The following is a 16,507-nucleotide window of genomic DNA, read 5'->3' on the forward strand; positions in this document are numbered from 1 at the left end:
TCAAATCTGGACAGCATTTCTTTATTGAAAGAGGAGCAAAGAGCCACATAGAAAGCTATTTTAGCACTTCTCCCTGACCAGTCTTTGAGGTTTTTCCACTAGCTATCTCCATCATTCAAGTAGCTTGCCTGCTGAGCTGATAGCTGTGCCTGCCCACCAGCTTATTTTGTGTTGTCCCTCTGATTGGCCTGTAATGAATGTGAAAGAATGTTCATCCAGTCAGCTTCCAAGATTTTTTGAAAAGTCCTGCCCCTCCCAAACACATTCTATAAGAGGTTCTCCAGATAAATGTGAAATATATCCATGCAATGGCGCTGTCATTTGGTGTGTCAGATTTAACTCAGCAGGTTCAACTTCTAAATTTAGTCTCCTGCTACAAATATATTATTTATTTCATACCTTTATACTGAACGGTGATCTACCAAATTGTTTTTGATAAGTTTATAGAAATCTACTAGTGGTGTAATGATAAAATGATCTGAATTGGAAAACTGATCTTTAAATCAAAGATTCAATTGCACTGGTCTGTGGAGACCTGGTTTATCTTCTAGATAAACTCAAAGACACTTGAACTGATATCAAATGATTTGATTCCTTCTTTTTCTCAGTTTTGTAAAAGCAAATTTTTTTTTTTAGATTCTACCAGTCTGCACCGCATCGAATTGGACCAAATCGTTCTGTATTTTAATGAATTGTCAGAGTAGCATCATCTTGACAAGCAGCGATTCACATCCCCTAGGATCTACCTAACCATGTTTGATATGCAGACATTTTGGGGCTTTAGGGGCTTTGGCCTAGGTGTTGAGACCAGGAGTCTTCCTCATGGACCTTTTTGGATAATGAAGCATGTTGATGCTATTTTACTCAAGTCTGGCACCTTAAATAAAAAAAAGAAAATATTCTGAATCGTAAATTTGTCCACAGCTCATACTTGATGCACACAGGGGCATAGCTAGGGGTTTAGGGGCCCTGCAAAGAACATTACACAGGGCCCCCCTAACTGGCTAGCCAAGCAACAAATGTTTTGGCATTTTAAGAAATATCTATGCATTTTAATGTATTTTTGAATCATAATTTCTCTGTTTATGAGCAATATTTTTAATATAGTTCAATTAAATTTACTTGCATTATTTCACAGCACTGGACTACACCATTTGGATATTTTCAAGGGAGGAGCAGGGCCTCCCCAGTATTTTATCATTTTCTATTTGATACAAATTTAAGTCTGTTGACTGGTTCATTTAGTCACTTTTGATTCAATAATGACACAAACTACTAAATAAAATAAGTAAAAACACACTTTTCGTTGCAGGCTTCTCAGGGGCCCCTCGCTACTGTAGGCCAGGGTAATCACTACCCTTTTACCCCCGTGCTACACCCTTGAGACACATACATGACTTTATCTTGAGGCCCCTTAGAGCACAAGTCTCCAAGCAATTGCCTTCATTTCTTTGCCTAACAGGAAAAAACGCCTATAGCAGTTCAGCTCACGGAATACCTCGGCTACAGAGCGCGCGCCCTCGCTGTGCAGCTCCATCAACTGCACGAGCCTGTTGCTGCACGTCCTCTGTCTCTTCCGTGAAAACATTTTCTCTTCTGTCAGCGTCAGACCACTCCCTCTCTCTGTGAACGGAAGGGCAGTCTAGTCTCTACTCTGTTCGGTCAGACGTTTCTTCCTCAGGACTATGTTCAGTACGAAGAATGGCGGAGGCCAGTGCGCTTGAAGAACTACAGTCCGAGCTCACTTGCCCGGTGTGTTTGGAGCTGTTCCGTGACCCGGTGATCCTCGAGTGTGGACACCACTTCTGCAAGGAGTGCATCATCCAGTGCTGGGAAGCCAAGGCAGACGAGTTGTCAAATTGCCCAAAGTGTAGAAAGACGTGCGCGCGTAAACTTCGCCCAAACTCTCTGCTGTGCAACGTCGTGGACAGTGTGCGCAGAGCCAGGGCCATGGACTCAGTGGCGGGGATACCCGGCTGGGAGCCGGGACATGACCTGGGGGAGCCGGAGGAGCGGGAACCCGGGTCCAGTATGAGCAGTGTGGCATCGTCCATCGGGCATTGGCCTCGCCTGTGTTTGGATATGTGCGAGGAGCATGAGGAGAAGCTGAAGCTCTACTGCGAGGATGACCAGCTGCCCATCTGTCTGGTGTGCGGAATGTCCCGGGACCATAAGACCCACAACGTCATCCCCATAAACGAGGCTTTTGAAAACTACAAGGTACTTTCTACACAGACCAAGTGTAGACATGTTTTCCCTGTAAATCTTAATCTTATTATGTCTTCAGATGGTATATAGAAATATAATCCACCATTTCTAAGCCATTTATTTTTATATGTTCATAGTAGGACGTGGAACTACATGGTAAAATTTAATCCAAGTTTCCTGTTCCAACATGCTCCTATGTGACAGCAGTCATTTCCCTCTAAAACATATATCAAATTGACAATTTCCCAAGCTGTCAAATCAAACCGGCTTATTAAAAATTGCTCTGACATTATCGATCAGAGCTCCAGAAAGAGCAGACATTATGTCATGACGGGAATTTTAGTGTACTTGTTTGCCCTGGAAGAAGCCTATGGGTATTAGGAATTCAGGAATTCAGCAGCCCACTGTGAGCTCTCATACCATCCCCTCTTAAAACCTGACTGTCCTCTTGTTTATTTGAAGACTCTGAGAGGTCTCTCAGTGTGTTTCAGCATGTTTATCTGGGGCTGAATTCCCTGTTTTGTTTGAATTTGTGGGTCAGAGGTTTTAGTTAGAAAAACTGGCCATCATATGACTCTCATCAAAGATGCTGTTGTTCCGAGAGAGGCACAAATCAGATTATCTCCTCCTTTAGGTATGACCTTGTTTAGAAACTCCACTTCTTGACCACGTATTGCACGTGATTGTTCATTTCTGAAACAGGACAAGCTGTCTATCGCTCTGCAGAGGGTTCAGCTCCAGTCAGAGGAGGCCACGCTCTTTCAGACACAGACCAATGAAAAGATCCTGCTCATAAAGGTATGACGGATACGTGTGTTTGTTTGTGTAAGAAAGGAAATATCCTTAGACATCCATGACAAAGAGGAGGAAAAATAGTTGTGTGGTTTTGAAAAGAACAAGCTATTCTAGTATCCAAGTAACACTCACCTGCATTCCTCTACCTTCACCTGCCTGACAGACATGAGTGGTGGATGACTCAGCAATTGTGACTGGTGGTTACATAATAAGCTGTTACTCAGCATTGTTTGGATGTGATGATATGCATGTGTCTCACATTCAGAGCAACTTCCTGAAAATGAGAGGTTTAATAGACATTTAAACATGTCACGTCATGTTTGGCTTTCTTATGCTCTCATCTTACAAAGGTGTGCACTCATAAACTCACAGTATGTACTTTATTGGATGTATTTCACACAGGCTCATAGGAAGAGACAGCACCTCATTTTTTCTGGTGGCAGGAATGTTACAAAACAATATTGCCAAAGCATCATAATAATACATACAAACAGGAAATATTCATCTAAGTTAAGAGGCTTATATTATTTTTGGAATTTTTCATATTAAGTTACATAATGAGTTCATTCTTTAAAAAAAATCCCAAAGTGCAAGTGTTATTGTCAAACTTGGCAAACTTTGCTTTAGCCACTGTAGCGTCTCCCTGCAGTTACAGTAATGTAAAATAAGTCTACCTCTGCTCCTTCATGTCTAAGTTCCCTTTATGTTTGTTCATGGCAACAACCCAACTGTCAATGTGACGGATAATGTCAGATACTGAGAGCATAGCATGCTAAACTCAAGCCCAAAGAGCAACAACAGATGGGGATACTGACCTTAATGTAACTTTACTGAATAATACCACAATATAGTGTCCAACTTTACACTTAACAACAGATCTCATTCATCACACATGCACACAAAGTACGTGGTCAGTTATGTTTTCAATCACTTAAAGATCATCACCTGGATCCTTCACACTCAAAGCAGAGAATTTCAACCTCACATGGCGTGAAGTAAAGGCTCACAGAAACACCCCTTTGAACCAAGAGGGCTCAGAACAGGATGATACAAAAAAAGATTAAAAATACAGTTAAAGACTTATTTTTACTCACAATAATGACTCTCAAAGAAAGCTCATAAGCGCAATTATTGGATTGAATTATTTCTTGCAGAACCTCATAAATAAATAATTAAATTTATATATATATATATATATATATATAGAGAGAGAGAGAGAGAGAGAGAGAGAGAGATACAGTATATAAGAAGTCTGATACCATGTTGGAGTATGTCTTCTTGTCAGCAGATTACTGCACACATCTCTGCTTCTTGCTCTGTCAGTCTGACTCTGTTTTCCATTCTGATGTCTCTCTGTTTGACCCAGTTTAAGTGCTCATGCATGGGTTTTCACTTCTGTTTCTCTGCCAGTGTAACAGGATGTGGGTCATCAAGGTTGAGAGGAAGTTTGTCAATCTGTCTTTCCCTGCTAATCTTTGTGTGTGTGTGTGTGTGTGTCTCTCACTTGATCACTCACTCATCTTTTCATGACGATTTTTAGGAACTCACTACTCAAAAATGTAAAAATAACAAATTTAAAAACAATCAATAACAAATCAGGGAAACACCATCATGCCACTCTTTAAACTGTGTGAAGGAATCTTAAGAACTCCTGTTTTAATATAAAGTTTTACAATGCACTATCACATAAATCTTTAAAGTGATATCCCCTGAGTTTGTTTGAGTTGATAATGACTAGTGAATAGTGAGTTAAAAGAGATGAGAAGATCTGTGCGGCCCACTCCTCATATCTCCAATGTAAGCAGCTCCTAGTGTAACTGGGGATGCATGATATGCAGTTATTTACAAATTCATTGTAGCTGTTACCATTAGTGATACGGATATACAGTGCTTAACAATTTTATTAGACCACCACCCAAAGTAATGTTTATGCCACAGCTGCCCTAAATTAACAGCATTGGTAATTACCAAAATCATTTTTTATGTTTCTGAAATGGTTAATACACCAATATGTAGAAGCTCTTTAACCCAAATGATATTTTTAATGCTAAAATATAATTATTATTGTTATCCATGAATTTTCAAATTTAATGATTTACAAAAAACCTGAAAAAATAGTAAAGCACATTATTATTTCTTGATTGATATGTCAAATTATATTTATTTACTTGCATTCCTGAACAGAAAAATGAGTTTTAGTGGTTGAATGTTGTGCTTGATTAATTTCTGACTTCTCAGAGAAGCCCAGTGAGCCGGCTCAAATTTGGGTATAAAAAGGTGAATTCAGTTTGAAATCCCTCATTCCTGTTCAAAATGGTAAAACGTGGAGAGCTGACTGAAAATGAAAGAGTCCGTATTAAAGCACTTCATGATGCTGGATGGTCTCTGAGACAAATATGACAGGTGGTCTAATAAATTTGTTAAGCACTGTATGAATGTAGTTTAGTCCTTAAAACAAACTAAGTTTGAGGATGAACAAAATCTGATCTGATTTCACCACTGACAAAACATCAAATTTCTGCCGGATCAGGAATCCACTGCAGAATTTTGTAGCAGAAACTTGAAGATGTGAAGAGTTTCATGATTTTTTTTTTGTGTTAGATTTTGTTGTTTTTTCTCTCACCTTTACCCTTCCACTCTACTAATCCAGTCAAGAACACTGCATGGAGCTTCTCACTTAATCTCATGAACTTACTCATAAACTTAGATCCACTCTTTTATCATTTAAATAACAAATAAAAAGTAACACAACTGCTAAATAATTATTCAACCATCATGACAGACTTCATGTTTGGGAAAAAATGAATATATGTGTATATTAATTTGATAGACTGATTCATAGACTAGGTGAGGTAGGGTTTATGTCCAACACTGCAGCCAGTCAGCAGGGGGAGCTCTAATTATTCTGGCTTCATTCCCTGGGGGTTTACTCTATTTTACAGTAATAAACTGTCTTTGTGTGTGACCATTTTCATCAAGTTTATTCTGACATACAAACAAAACAACATGGTGAGGTGTTACACTAATACTGCTTCAGCATTTCTAAGTATTGTATGCAAATAACAGCCAATGTGATTTGTCTGATTTCTGCATTGTTCTGAGTGATGACAGTCTATCACGTTATTAGCTATGTAATTAATCTAAACAGTATTTTGTGGAGTTCGTAGTAGCACTAGCTAAGGGAGTATACAGCACTATAAAACACCTTTCTCACTTAAAAATGTGTCTTGAGTGGAAATGTATAAATGAGAAAGCAACTTAAATCCTTGATCACAATCTACCATTGTCCATATGAGTTTCCATCAGCCCACATTAAGCTGATTACACAAGAGGACAAACAAAAGGAAGACGCAGCATATCTTGGAGTTTAACTTAAATCAGAGTTTAAATACAGAAGAAAAACAACAGAAAGGAGCAGAAGGTTTTGTCTAAATCCCACCACATGGCTTGTTCCTCTTAACCTTACATAATACTTTAGAGTAGAAACAACAGAAAGTCTCGACCATGTTTTTGCTGATCAGAGATCTTCTCATATTTCAGGAGCGTGCAGGAGATCTGGAGGAGATGGTCACAGCAGAGTTTGGCCTTCTTAGGGAGTTTCTCCTCGAGGAGGAGGAGCGTATTAAAGACAAGCTGAAGAAGCAAAAAGAAGAGAAGCTCAATCAGCTGGAGGAGGCACTCACAAAGACCACTGAGCAAATTAGCCAGCTAGAAGGTACAGCCGAGCAGCTATGCCTCAAACTGAGAGAAGAAGAAAACCCAGAGCAGCTCAAGGTGAGAGAAAGGACAGAGGAAGAGGAGAATAAACCGATAAAACTTTTTCTAGAAGGTTTTTATCGACCTAGAAAGACTGAAAGTGTCAGTTATGTGAAAAAACACAGCCTTAGAATACACTAGAATTCTTTCTGCTGTTTCAGGATCCACGATCTTCATGCTGTGGAAAACACTGCAGTATTTCATAATCACACACTTGTTTTGTTTTGCTCTTTTCCAGGGAATCAAAGATTTTATCGGAGGGTGAGTATCATGTTCATCATGATCTTTTAACGGCACTGAATTCCCATGAAGTCATGTTGATTTCCAGGTCATTTCACTCCTACGTGACTATGAGCTTGATTTGAAATTAACAGAAAGTGTTGAAACAGGATGCACGGACACAACTGTGTTTTATCAAGTGCCTTCGTATTTTCGTCCAGCCGTTAATGACGAAATCATTTCAAAAGAGGTACAAATACTATTGTAGGTGTAAAATAGAAGTAAAGACAACAGTTTCTGAAGTTTCTTTGCCCCATCTTTTTAAAAATAGTTGGTTGAAACATGTCTGTGTTTAAATTAATGTTTTCAAGGCCATACTCTTTGATTTGAATCTGAACAGTTTCTTAGCAAAATAAGAGAGACTTTACATCTTCTGTGCAAGGTTTTAAATGTGATTGCATAGTTGTCAATAATTAACAAAAAAACTAGGAAATCTCAGAGTTACATCTTTTATCCATTTTAAAGATTGGTTATGATATAAGGCAGAATTTAAATATTTTTTAAAATAATATTTTTGCCTCTAATATATCTCATTTCTTTTTACCAGTGTTGAGAGTCTGTTCGAGTGGCCCCCGGAAGTGGATGTTAATCTGCAGACAGGAGAGTTCCTGGGACCTCTGCAGTACAGGACCTGGAGGAAAATGAGCAACATTTTCAAGCCAGGTATGAATATACACTGAAACACACTCTGTACACACTATCTTAGAGCAACTGTCCTCTAAATTTAAAGGACGTGTGAAAAGCAGGTTAAAAAACAGAATTGTAAGAAGTGAAGCAGTGAGTGCTGAGGTGTGCTTCAGTTTTAAAAAACTCCTAAAATACCAAACACCACTGATCACAACTGTCTGTCATTTATCTTAAGAGTAAACTCTTTTTGGATAAAGACCTGTGTACAGTCATACAGGAATTAAGTAGTATTGTCGATCAATTAGGGTCTGTCTTGACATTTAAACACAAAGTATTTGAATTCCACTTTTTGTTAAAAATGTGCCTCATGACTGCCCTCTACAGTTTGTAACCGTTTACTACTCTAACAAACAGAGATGCTGCTGTGGGGCTAGAATTGTGGGTATATGTGTTTCTTAAAACCAGGTCAGTAATATAGTTGCTTGTGTCTTCTACATGATCATATATCTTCATTTCCCTATTTATACCATCTTTTGTCATAAAACGATTCCTGAGTAATCACAGAAATTGACAGAATGCAGAAGTCTTACAGGTTAAGGTTCAAACAGCCAATCAGAGATGTTGCTGAGACACTCTAGGATTGTTGGTATTGGGGTTCTGTTGACTGATATTGAGAATAAACTTCTTATAATGAAGTCAGTAACAGCATGGGCCGAATGATGTTGTGGCTGATAAGGGACAGCAGGAAAAAGGAGTGGGCTTGGGCCCAGCCCTTTCTATGATCTTCACAAGACATTTTATTGAAATTCCAGGGTAGATGCACCTCAGCTGAAACTCATTTAAAGCTCCTCAAGAGCCACAGAAAACATCACACAAAGAAATTAGTTTCAGAAGCTTGTAGTATTACCCCTTATTGTTAGTGTTTTGACTTTGACATGTTCATCAAATGTCTAAATTTAAATCATAACTAACTAAATTATGAAATACTTAGATTTTCATTTATAACTAAGACTTAAGCCACTGCTATTCAAATATTACCACATCTCTCCTATGTCTACATCACACATTTAATGTGACATATTCCTGGCATTTGCCATTCAGTGCATTTACATGAATTTGAGTTAAACAGTTTTGACTGAGTTTTCTAAGTATCACTTTTTGTGTTTGGGCATATAAACATCATATCACAATTTCAGAAACTGAGATGAACCCTTAATCCAATTTTGGAAAACGTGATCTTTCTGGCCCAGAGAACTCCAAAAGAGAACAGGATACTGTGGCATGTAGACACCTTACCCTGTGTCCTGACAGCTGCTGACTACCTGTGCTAGTGGCTTCAGCCAAGTAGCGTATCAGTGAAACAAAAATGGGGGTTACAAAGAGAGGGTTGGTGTATCTTTACCCATCACTCCCTTTTCCTTTGCCATGGCAGTGTCAGGATGACACCAGTCAGATGTGGGACATGTTAAATATTTGCCACCTCTATTTTCCTTCACTGCTTGAGACAAGATGGATACGCTTTATCTGTGTTGGCTTTTAATAGCACTAAGCCGATGATAAGCCACAGCAGTCTATTTTTATCAGCTTTCATGATTTCAGCTGTATGTGTTATAAAAAATGAACACCACCATGGCTAAAATCAGATGCAATATCAGAAACTAGGATACTACTATTTGTCATGTATACAGGGCTATAAACAACCAGTGTTCTCAGTTAGCATGTAAATGGCATAATAAAGCTCAAGGCTCATAACCAGAACACTTAAGTTCATGTAAATGCACTCAGTGTTATAATTCATTAGTGTTGACTGTGTAACATTAAACTTCAATAATGGATTTAATGGCCGTGCAGAGTTGGATCACAGATTTGATCCTGACGCAGAGTCATTTATATTTAATCTTTATCCCTGTACCTCATGCTCTCTGTCAGCTTGTCTTACACTAGTTGAGCAGGTTGAATTCAGTATCTTTCTGAAGGTCACTGCCAAGGAGTCTCTCCCTTTGGTGACTCTCTCACCATGTTTCAGTCATTACCTTTGTTCTTTTTTGTGTCTTAGCTGTCACAGCAGTGACTCTTGACCCTGACACAGCCTACCCCTGCCTGTGGGTTTCCCCGTGCGGCACCAGCGTCCAGGTAGGAAAAATCCAGCCCAACCTGCCCAACAACCCGGAGCGCTTCACCCGCTACAACATCGTCCTGGGCTCTGAAGCCTTCACCTCAGGCCGTCACTACTGGGAGGTAGAAGTGGGCTCCAAGACAGCATGGGGTCTGGGTGTGGCCAAAGCCTCTGTCAACAGAAAGGAGGAGATCAGCCTGTGCCCTGATGATGGATTTTGGACCCTTGTGCTGAGGGACAACTGCGATGGCACCAGTGAGTACGAAGCGTGCACCGACTCAGAGGAGGGCTTGATATATCCTGCCAAACCTCCCAAGAGGGTGGGGGTCTTTCTAGACTACAGTCGTGGTGAAGTGTCATTTTATGATGCAGGAGACATGAGCCACCTCTTCACCTTCTACAATGCCAATTTCAAAGAGCCAGTCTTCCCGTACTTCAATCCATGGCCGATCCTCAATGGACACAACCGTGAGCCACTCACTATAGTAATGCCTCACTGGGGATAGAAGAGCCTTTTATTAGAACCGCTGCATCAGCAGATTCAAAACTGTGGAAGATTCAGCAGCAATGAACTTAAGATGAACTCATTGTAATGAGCATGCACATATCTGATGATGAACATGCAGGTTATCCTGTGTTTTTACTGTAGACTGTAAATATGATAAAACTACTCAAGAACAAGGACATTTAATCTTTAAACGACAAAGATTTCATTAATACTTTCATTTTATTTTCTCACACAAAAATACAAATAAGTAAAACAATTTTAAAGTTTTTTAAATCAAGTTTTAAAAGTGTATAAATATCTGTTTTGTTATTCCTCTGTGCCAAAGAATGCATTTTTTTGCAAAACTATTTAAAGCAATAAATAAGCAACACAGTCAAATTGAATTACATGTGTCTTCACGACTATGAAGATAAACACTCTAGACTTAGGACTGTTTGATCACGTACATTATATTTATTTACATCTAAAGTAGAAAATGATGTATGAAGGAACCAGAGTGAAATCTGCATTTACTTATCGACTGAATCATAGTTTTAGTCTTTCAAGCCTTATCTGCTGAGATTTTGTCCAATATTTTTATTAATCCTACATTGTAATAATAGGGTGGTTATGTCCCAGTAAAATCAGGGTAAAGAAGATAAAGGAAAAAGTTTGGGTTTGATTACAATCCACATGACATGGCTTTACTCAGACGGACATTTCCTTTGGGTTACTCTTACTGTCAGCAGATCAGACTAAAAATAGAAAATGAAAGACTCTTAGTATGTTTGACAGTGGATCAGTGGACCCAACTGGGGGGGGGTCAGGACCCAAAAGAGAGCAGGTAACTGTTTTCATTGCATATGTGCCTGGAAATTTATGTGCCTATGATGTACAGCTGTCCGAGGTGGACATCAATCCATATGTAGAATTTTGTTTTCCTCTGATGATGAGAGCATTTTTGTGGTTCTCTTGAGGTCTCGACTTGTTTTGTGATAAAGCTTTTTTCTAAAAAAAAAAAAAAAAAAAAAAAACAAAAAAAAGCATTACAATACATAACAATTATTGCTGGAAAATGGAGTAAAATAAAATGTATGCATGTATGTACTCTGAGGCCTTCAGTAATGATGCTCTTTTAAAATATGTTTGTTTTGACATGTCTCTTTTTCAGTCATAAATATTGTTCTAACATCCAGACTGTAACATTTCAATTTGAATTGACTTGAGTTGATGAAAAGCTTCAGAAATTTTTTCTACAATAAGGAGGTGGTGGGCCTTGAGAATAGACCAGTTGAGAACTTTTGTTCTTGAGAATAGGTTTGTGCATATACTGGCCCACTAGAGGGCACCCAAAACTAATATTGAATGCACTATTAATCTGCACCTGGTATTTTGTGACAAAATATTGAAATATTGAAATATTGCTTTATTTGACCAAAGAGAGGCTGGATTCAGCTTTGGGAAGAAAGTATTGCACAAGTATTTTTTAGTTGTTAGGTTTTCTTGTTAGAATTTTTCTTCCCCCTAAGTTACAAAAATCAAAGACTTGCTTCAAGAGATTTCCCCTTTTCAATAAATATTTACACTCTAAACTTTTACCTAAGATAATAAAAAACTTACTCTTTAAATAAAGAATGAAAGAAAGAATGATAGATAGAAAGTAGAACTGTCAGAAGCAAATAGAAGAAACTTAGAGAAAAACCCCATAGAGGGGATCTCCATCTTTGACTGACAACCTTTTAAGAGCATAAAACATTAAAATGAAAATACAGGGGCGCAGGTGGCCTAGTGGTTTAAAGTGCGCCCCATGTATGCCGGGGTTCGATTCTGGCCCGTGGCACTTTCTCACATGCCTCTCCCCAGCTCTCTCATCCCTGTTTCTGATTCTGTGCACTACCTTCATCTGCCAATGAAGGCATAAAAAACACAAAAATACATCTAAAAATATAGAAAGACATGAAAAAATGGCAATGAAATAGATTTTAGCGAAAATATCAGGGGCATGCTTCATTCAAAGAGAAGAGGAAAGACACAAAAACCCCAAAATCATTCAGACAGAGGTAAATATTTAAACATATAGAGAGAAAAGTGGTGAAGGTAAATCTGCTGGCTGAAAATGTTGGCATAGTTGGAGTGTTACACTAAAAGAGTGAAGCTTAAAAAAAAACATCTGAATTGGCATCACCTAAATTGTTACTGTATATCAAACATCTTTATCAGTATTGGCCCTAATTTTCACAGTTGGTGCGTCCTTATCCTTGACATATTTTATTTTATTTAACACAACATTTATTCCAAAAAAGTTTGGCCAATGTGTAAAACGGCATGAGAAGAATGACTCTAGATGAGAAATCACTGCATGGGCTCAGGAACATGCCCAGAAATCATTGACTGTCAGCACAGCTCAATGTACCATTCTCAAATGCATGCTAGGTGGATTTGAGCTTGTATAGCAACTTTTCTAGTCATTGGACTACTCGCAGGTCACACCTAGCCGTTCACACACTGACAGCAGAGGCTGCTATGGAGAATTGGCCATAAGTTTTAGCTAATCTCATTCCTACGCATGCAGCTGCTAAGGATCAAACCCACAACCTTCTGCTTGAGGGGCAACCAACTCTACCTACTGGGCCACAGTCACTCTTGTTGAAGCCACATTTGCAAGAAGACAGCATATGGGAACACAATCCAAGAGGGCCAAAGCTTTTTTAAAATGGACTGAAGCAAAAAGGAAAACTGCTCTGTGGTCAGATGAATCAAAATTTGAATTATTTTTGGAAACCACAGACATCATGTCCTGTAGACTAAAGAGATGAGGGAGCATTCAGCTTGGTATCTATCAGTGCACAGTTCAAAAGCCTGTATCTCTGATGGTATGGGGATACATTAGTGCCTGGGAAGCTTACACGCCTGGAAAAACACTATCAATGCTGAAAAGTAAATAGAAGTTTAAGGGCAACATATGCTCCCATCCAGACAATGTCTTACATATTTTAGGAACACAATATTAATCCACATCCATCACAACGACATACAGGAACTTTGCAGTAGAGGAGTCCGGGTGCTAAACTCTGCCTGCCTGCAGTCCAGACCCTTTACTAATCAAGAACATTTAGAGCATCATAAAAAAAGAAGAGCCAGGACTTTTGAGCTGCTAGAATCCCTTATCAGACAAGAATGTGACAACATTCCTCTCCCAAAACTCCAGCAACTGGTCTCCTTGTTTCCCAGACATTTACAGTCTATCTTACAGTTAAAGGAGAGGGGATGCTACAAAATGGTAAACATGGCCCTGTCCTTACTTTTATGATGATGTGTTGCTGCCATCTAATTCAAAATAAGCTTATATTTTTCATGAAGTTATAAAATGTCTCAGTTTCAACATCTGGCATGTTTATGTTTTACTGGGAATAAAATATGTGTTTATAAGATATGTGAATCATTGCATTCTGTTTTATTGACATTTAGCGCCCCAAATGTGGAGGAGAGGGGTTCTATGTTATGTACATTACTTCAAACCATAATGGATATTGTTCTTTGAATATGAAAATGTGATTACTCTGTTTGGAGGTTGTTTTTGAAGTCTGAGAGATACTTGGTGGATCTGTGGTGATGATTAATTTTGTGATTCAAAGGAATATGTTTACGTTTCATTTTCTTTTCCTCCCTTTATGATAAGTATAACACTGTTTATATTTTTCTATTGTTTTAAAAATGAAAAATGGAAAAATGTTTTGTGTTGAATTTTTCGTTTACTGTCCTTTTCTAGGGTTCAGTTAAAGCTACTGTGAGGAGTTTTCGAGACATGTTGATGGTTTGTCGCCCCCTGTGGATGAAGCAGGATGATTTTTGTCATTCAGGATAATTTCTATAGTATTTTTCATCAAAACATCATTCTTAATGATTTCAAATGTCTGCCATGCACTTAACAATAATCTGAGCTGTATTCAGCTCATCTAACACCTGCCCTTTGGCAGTAATCACAGAAATTATAAACTATAACTCTATATGATCAATATTCCTCTCTCTGATGATATTGTTTGCATTTCTAGGTTGAACAGAGGCCTCGGTATTGATTTCAAATAGTTTCTCAACAGCTATAAACTTCCCACAGGAGCTTTAAACAAGGTTGATTAGTTCTTTTGTGCCAATCGAGTGATTCAGTAATGAGTGACTCCGGTTACCAACACATAAATAATGAGAAATCTCTGACCCCAATAAAACCGATCAGTTGCCTCTGTGAGTCACCGTCCTGCACATTAACCATTCACTGCTGATTTAAGACTATACCTGTCGAGGTTATGTCAAGTCCAACCCTTCTGTGCTCCTGATCTGTAATTAGATCTTACTGCTGGGAGATCAACATGCAGTAACACAAGCCTTCACTTCTTCATTACAGCTGTAGCTGTTGCCACTCCTTCTGTCTTTCATCCCGGTTTCTGCTCGGCTTCAGCGAGGGTCAAGGTGAAGGACAAAGTCTGGCAAGTGTTTCTCCAGGAAATGCCAGTGTTTTATTCCATCCTGCCCATCTTGTTCATGTATTCTTCTTTCCTCTTGGACATGACCAATCTCTTCCAAAAATACAGCCCTCCTATTTTTAACCCTCAGTTTGTGTTACTCAGAGGATCTTTTTTCTGCCTTTGTTTAAGATATATGCCTCCCCTCCATCTATAATGGATGAGTAGAGAGACATAAAGAGAGGGGCTAAGAGAGGCTAAGAAAGGGGATTAATGGAAACCTCATTAGAAATCGGAGAGAAGGCAAGCTATACATTAAACCCTCTCAGTCTGGGGGGTAATAGACACTATAGGGGTGGGTTTCACATTTAAAGACAGGTTAACTCTATCAAATTAACCTTAGTGTCTTCTATATCTATGATGTATAAAGAGACACACCAGATTTCCACATTTTGAGTAAAAATAGATTCACATGTAGGCTACCAATGCTGTGCAATGCATTCTGGGTGGTGATGCCAAATGGTTTCATTGTCCTCTTCTCCTTTTATGGAGTGTCATCGTTAAAGCCTTTTTAATTCTAACCTGGTTGCTGTTTAAGTGGAGAGTAAACAGATGAAGTTACTGTAACCGGTGGGTCAGAACCCAAAAGGGGGTCTGGAAGCCATTTTCAAATGTCCATCCATTGTCTATACTTATCCTGTTCAGGGCCGCTGGAGCCTACCCCAGCTATCTTTGGGCGAGAGGCAGGGTACACCCGGTCTGGTCACCAACTCATCCCATGCCTGACACGTAGAGTCAAACGAGCAGGCACACCCACACCTATGCAATTTAGAGTCACCAATTAATCTAAAAAGCTTGTCTTTGGACTGTGGCAGGACGCCAGGGTCTCCAGAGGGACCTTACAGCCCAGGTCACCAACACGCACCTGGCATAGAACAAGGGGTGTCAAAAAAATGTTGAGACGCTTTTTAAAATGTGTTAATCGCTTTTTCTTTTTGTTGTTATTTGTTTTGTATCATCTGAGATCCACTGCAATATTATTTTATCAAATAACCCTGATTGGTTGAAAAATATCTGAAATTTGTGTCAGCATTACTCATGAAAGAGTTGGTGCTAGGTCCTGAGATTGAAAACCACAGCTGTAAAATAGAGTAGATGTGGCTGGGCTGTGGATCAGTAGGCCATCTCTCAACCAGAAGGTTGGGGGTTCAATACCCAACTCTTACAGTCACATGTTGATGTGTCCTAGGGCAAGACACTTAACCCCTGATTTGCCCCAAAATCCCCTCTTTTCAGGAAATGAAAAAAACCCCATAGATAATGCTTTACTTTACAAATAATTTAACACTGAAAGGTAAAAGTCAGCATCTTTTTGACACTTTTTATAGGTTAAAACCAAATGACAGATGTAAAGGGTGACCAATAGCACTGATGCATACAAAAAACAAAAAAATATGAAAAATTGAGTTCTAAGGATTTGGCCTGAGGCCAGCGAATAGCTCCTACTGTTGCTTCAGTAGCGTGTGAATGTGTATGGATTCATATGATTGAGATTAACACTAAGGGGGTCAGACAATTAAAATTTTTGGTCCCTTATAATGTCTGAATGTCCGTAGTTCTTTGCAATAAATCTCTGCTTTTTGAATTCCACTATTTTGGATTTAAAACTGTTTTTGTTTCATTTTGGATTTTTGTTCTTTCTTAAACTAAGGGTAAATAACTCCATGTTTGGAAACAGACCTGCTTTTATTTTGAAAGAAAAGAGAGAACATTGGGTAGATC

At 38.8% G+C, this 16,507-nt stretch overlaps 1 protein-coding gene across 1 annotated transcript; it reads left to right on the forward strand.

The window, feature by feature from the left end:
• The first annotated feature begins 1,492 nt into the window (after nt 1–1,492).
• Nucleotides 1,493–13,970, forward strand: LOC121516631 (zinc-binding protein A33-like). The gene is made up of 6 exons (XM_041798002.1): nt 1,493–2,220; nt 2,911–3,006; nt 6,544–6,777; nt 6,998–7,020; nt 7,586–7,701; nt 9,722–13,970. The coding sequence occupies exons 1-6, from the start codon at nt 1,702–1,704 to the stop codon at nt 10,285–10,287; spliced, it is 1,554 nt and encodes a 517-aa protein (XP_041653936.1). The 5' UTR covers nt 1,493–1,701; the 3' UTR covers nt 10,288–13,970.
• Nucleotides 13,971–16,507: the final 2,537 nt, after the last annotated feature.

The sequence above is a fragment of the Cheilinus undulatus genome, linkage group 10 (assembly GCF_018320785.1).
Source record: "Cheilinus undulatus linkage group 10, ASM1832078v1, whole genome shotgun sequence".
Taxonomy (NCBI): domain Eukaryota; kingdom Metazoa; phylum Chordata; class Actinopteri; order Labriformes; family Labridae; genus Cheilinus; species Cheilinus undulatus.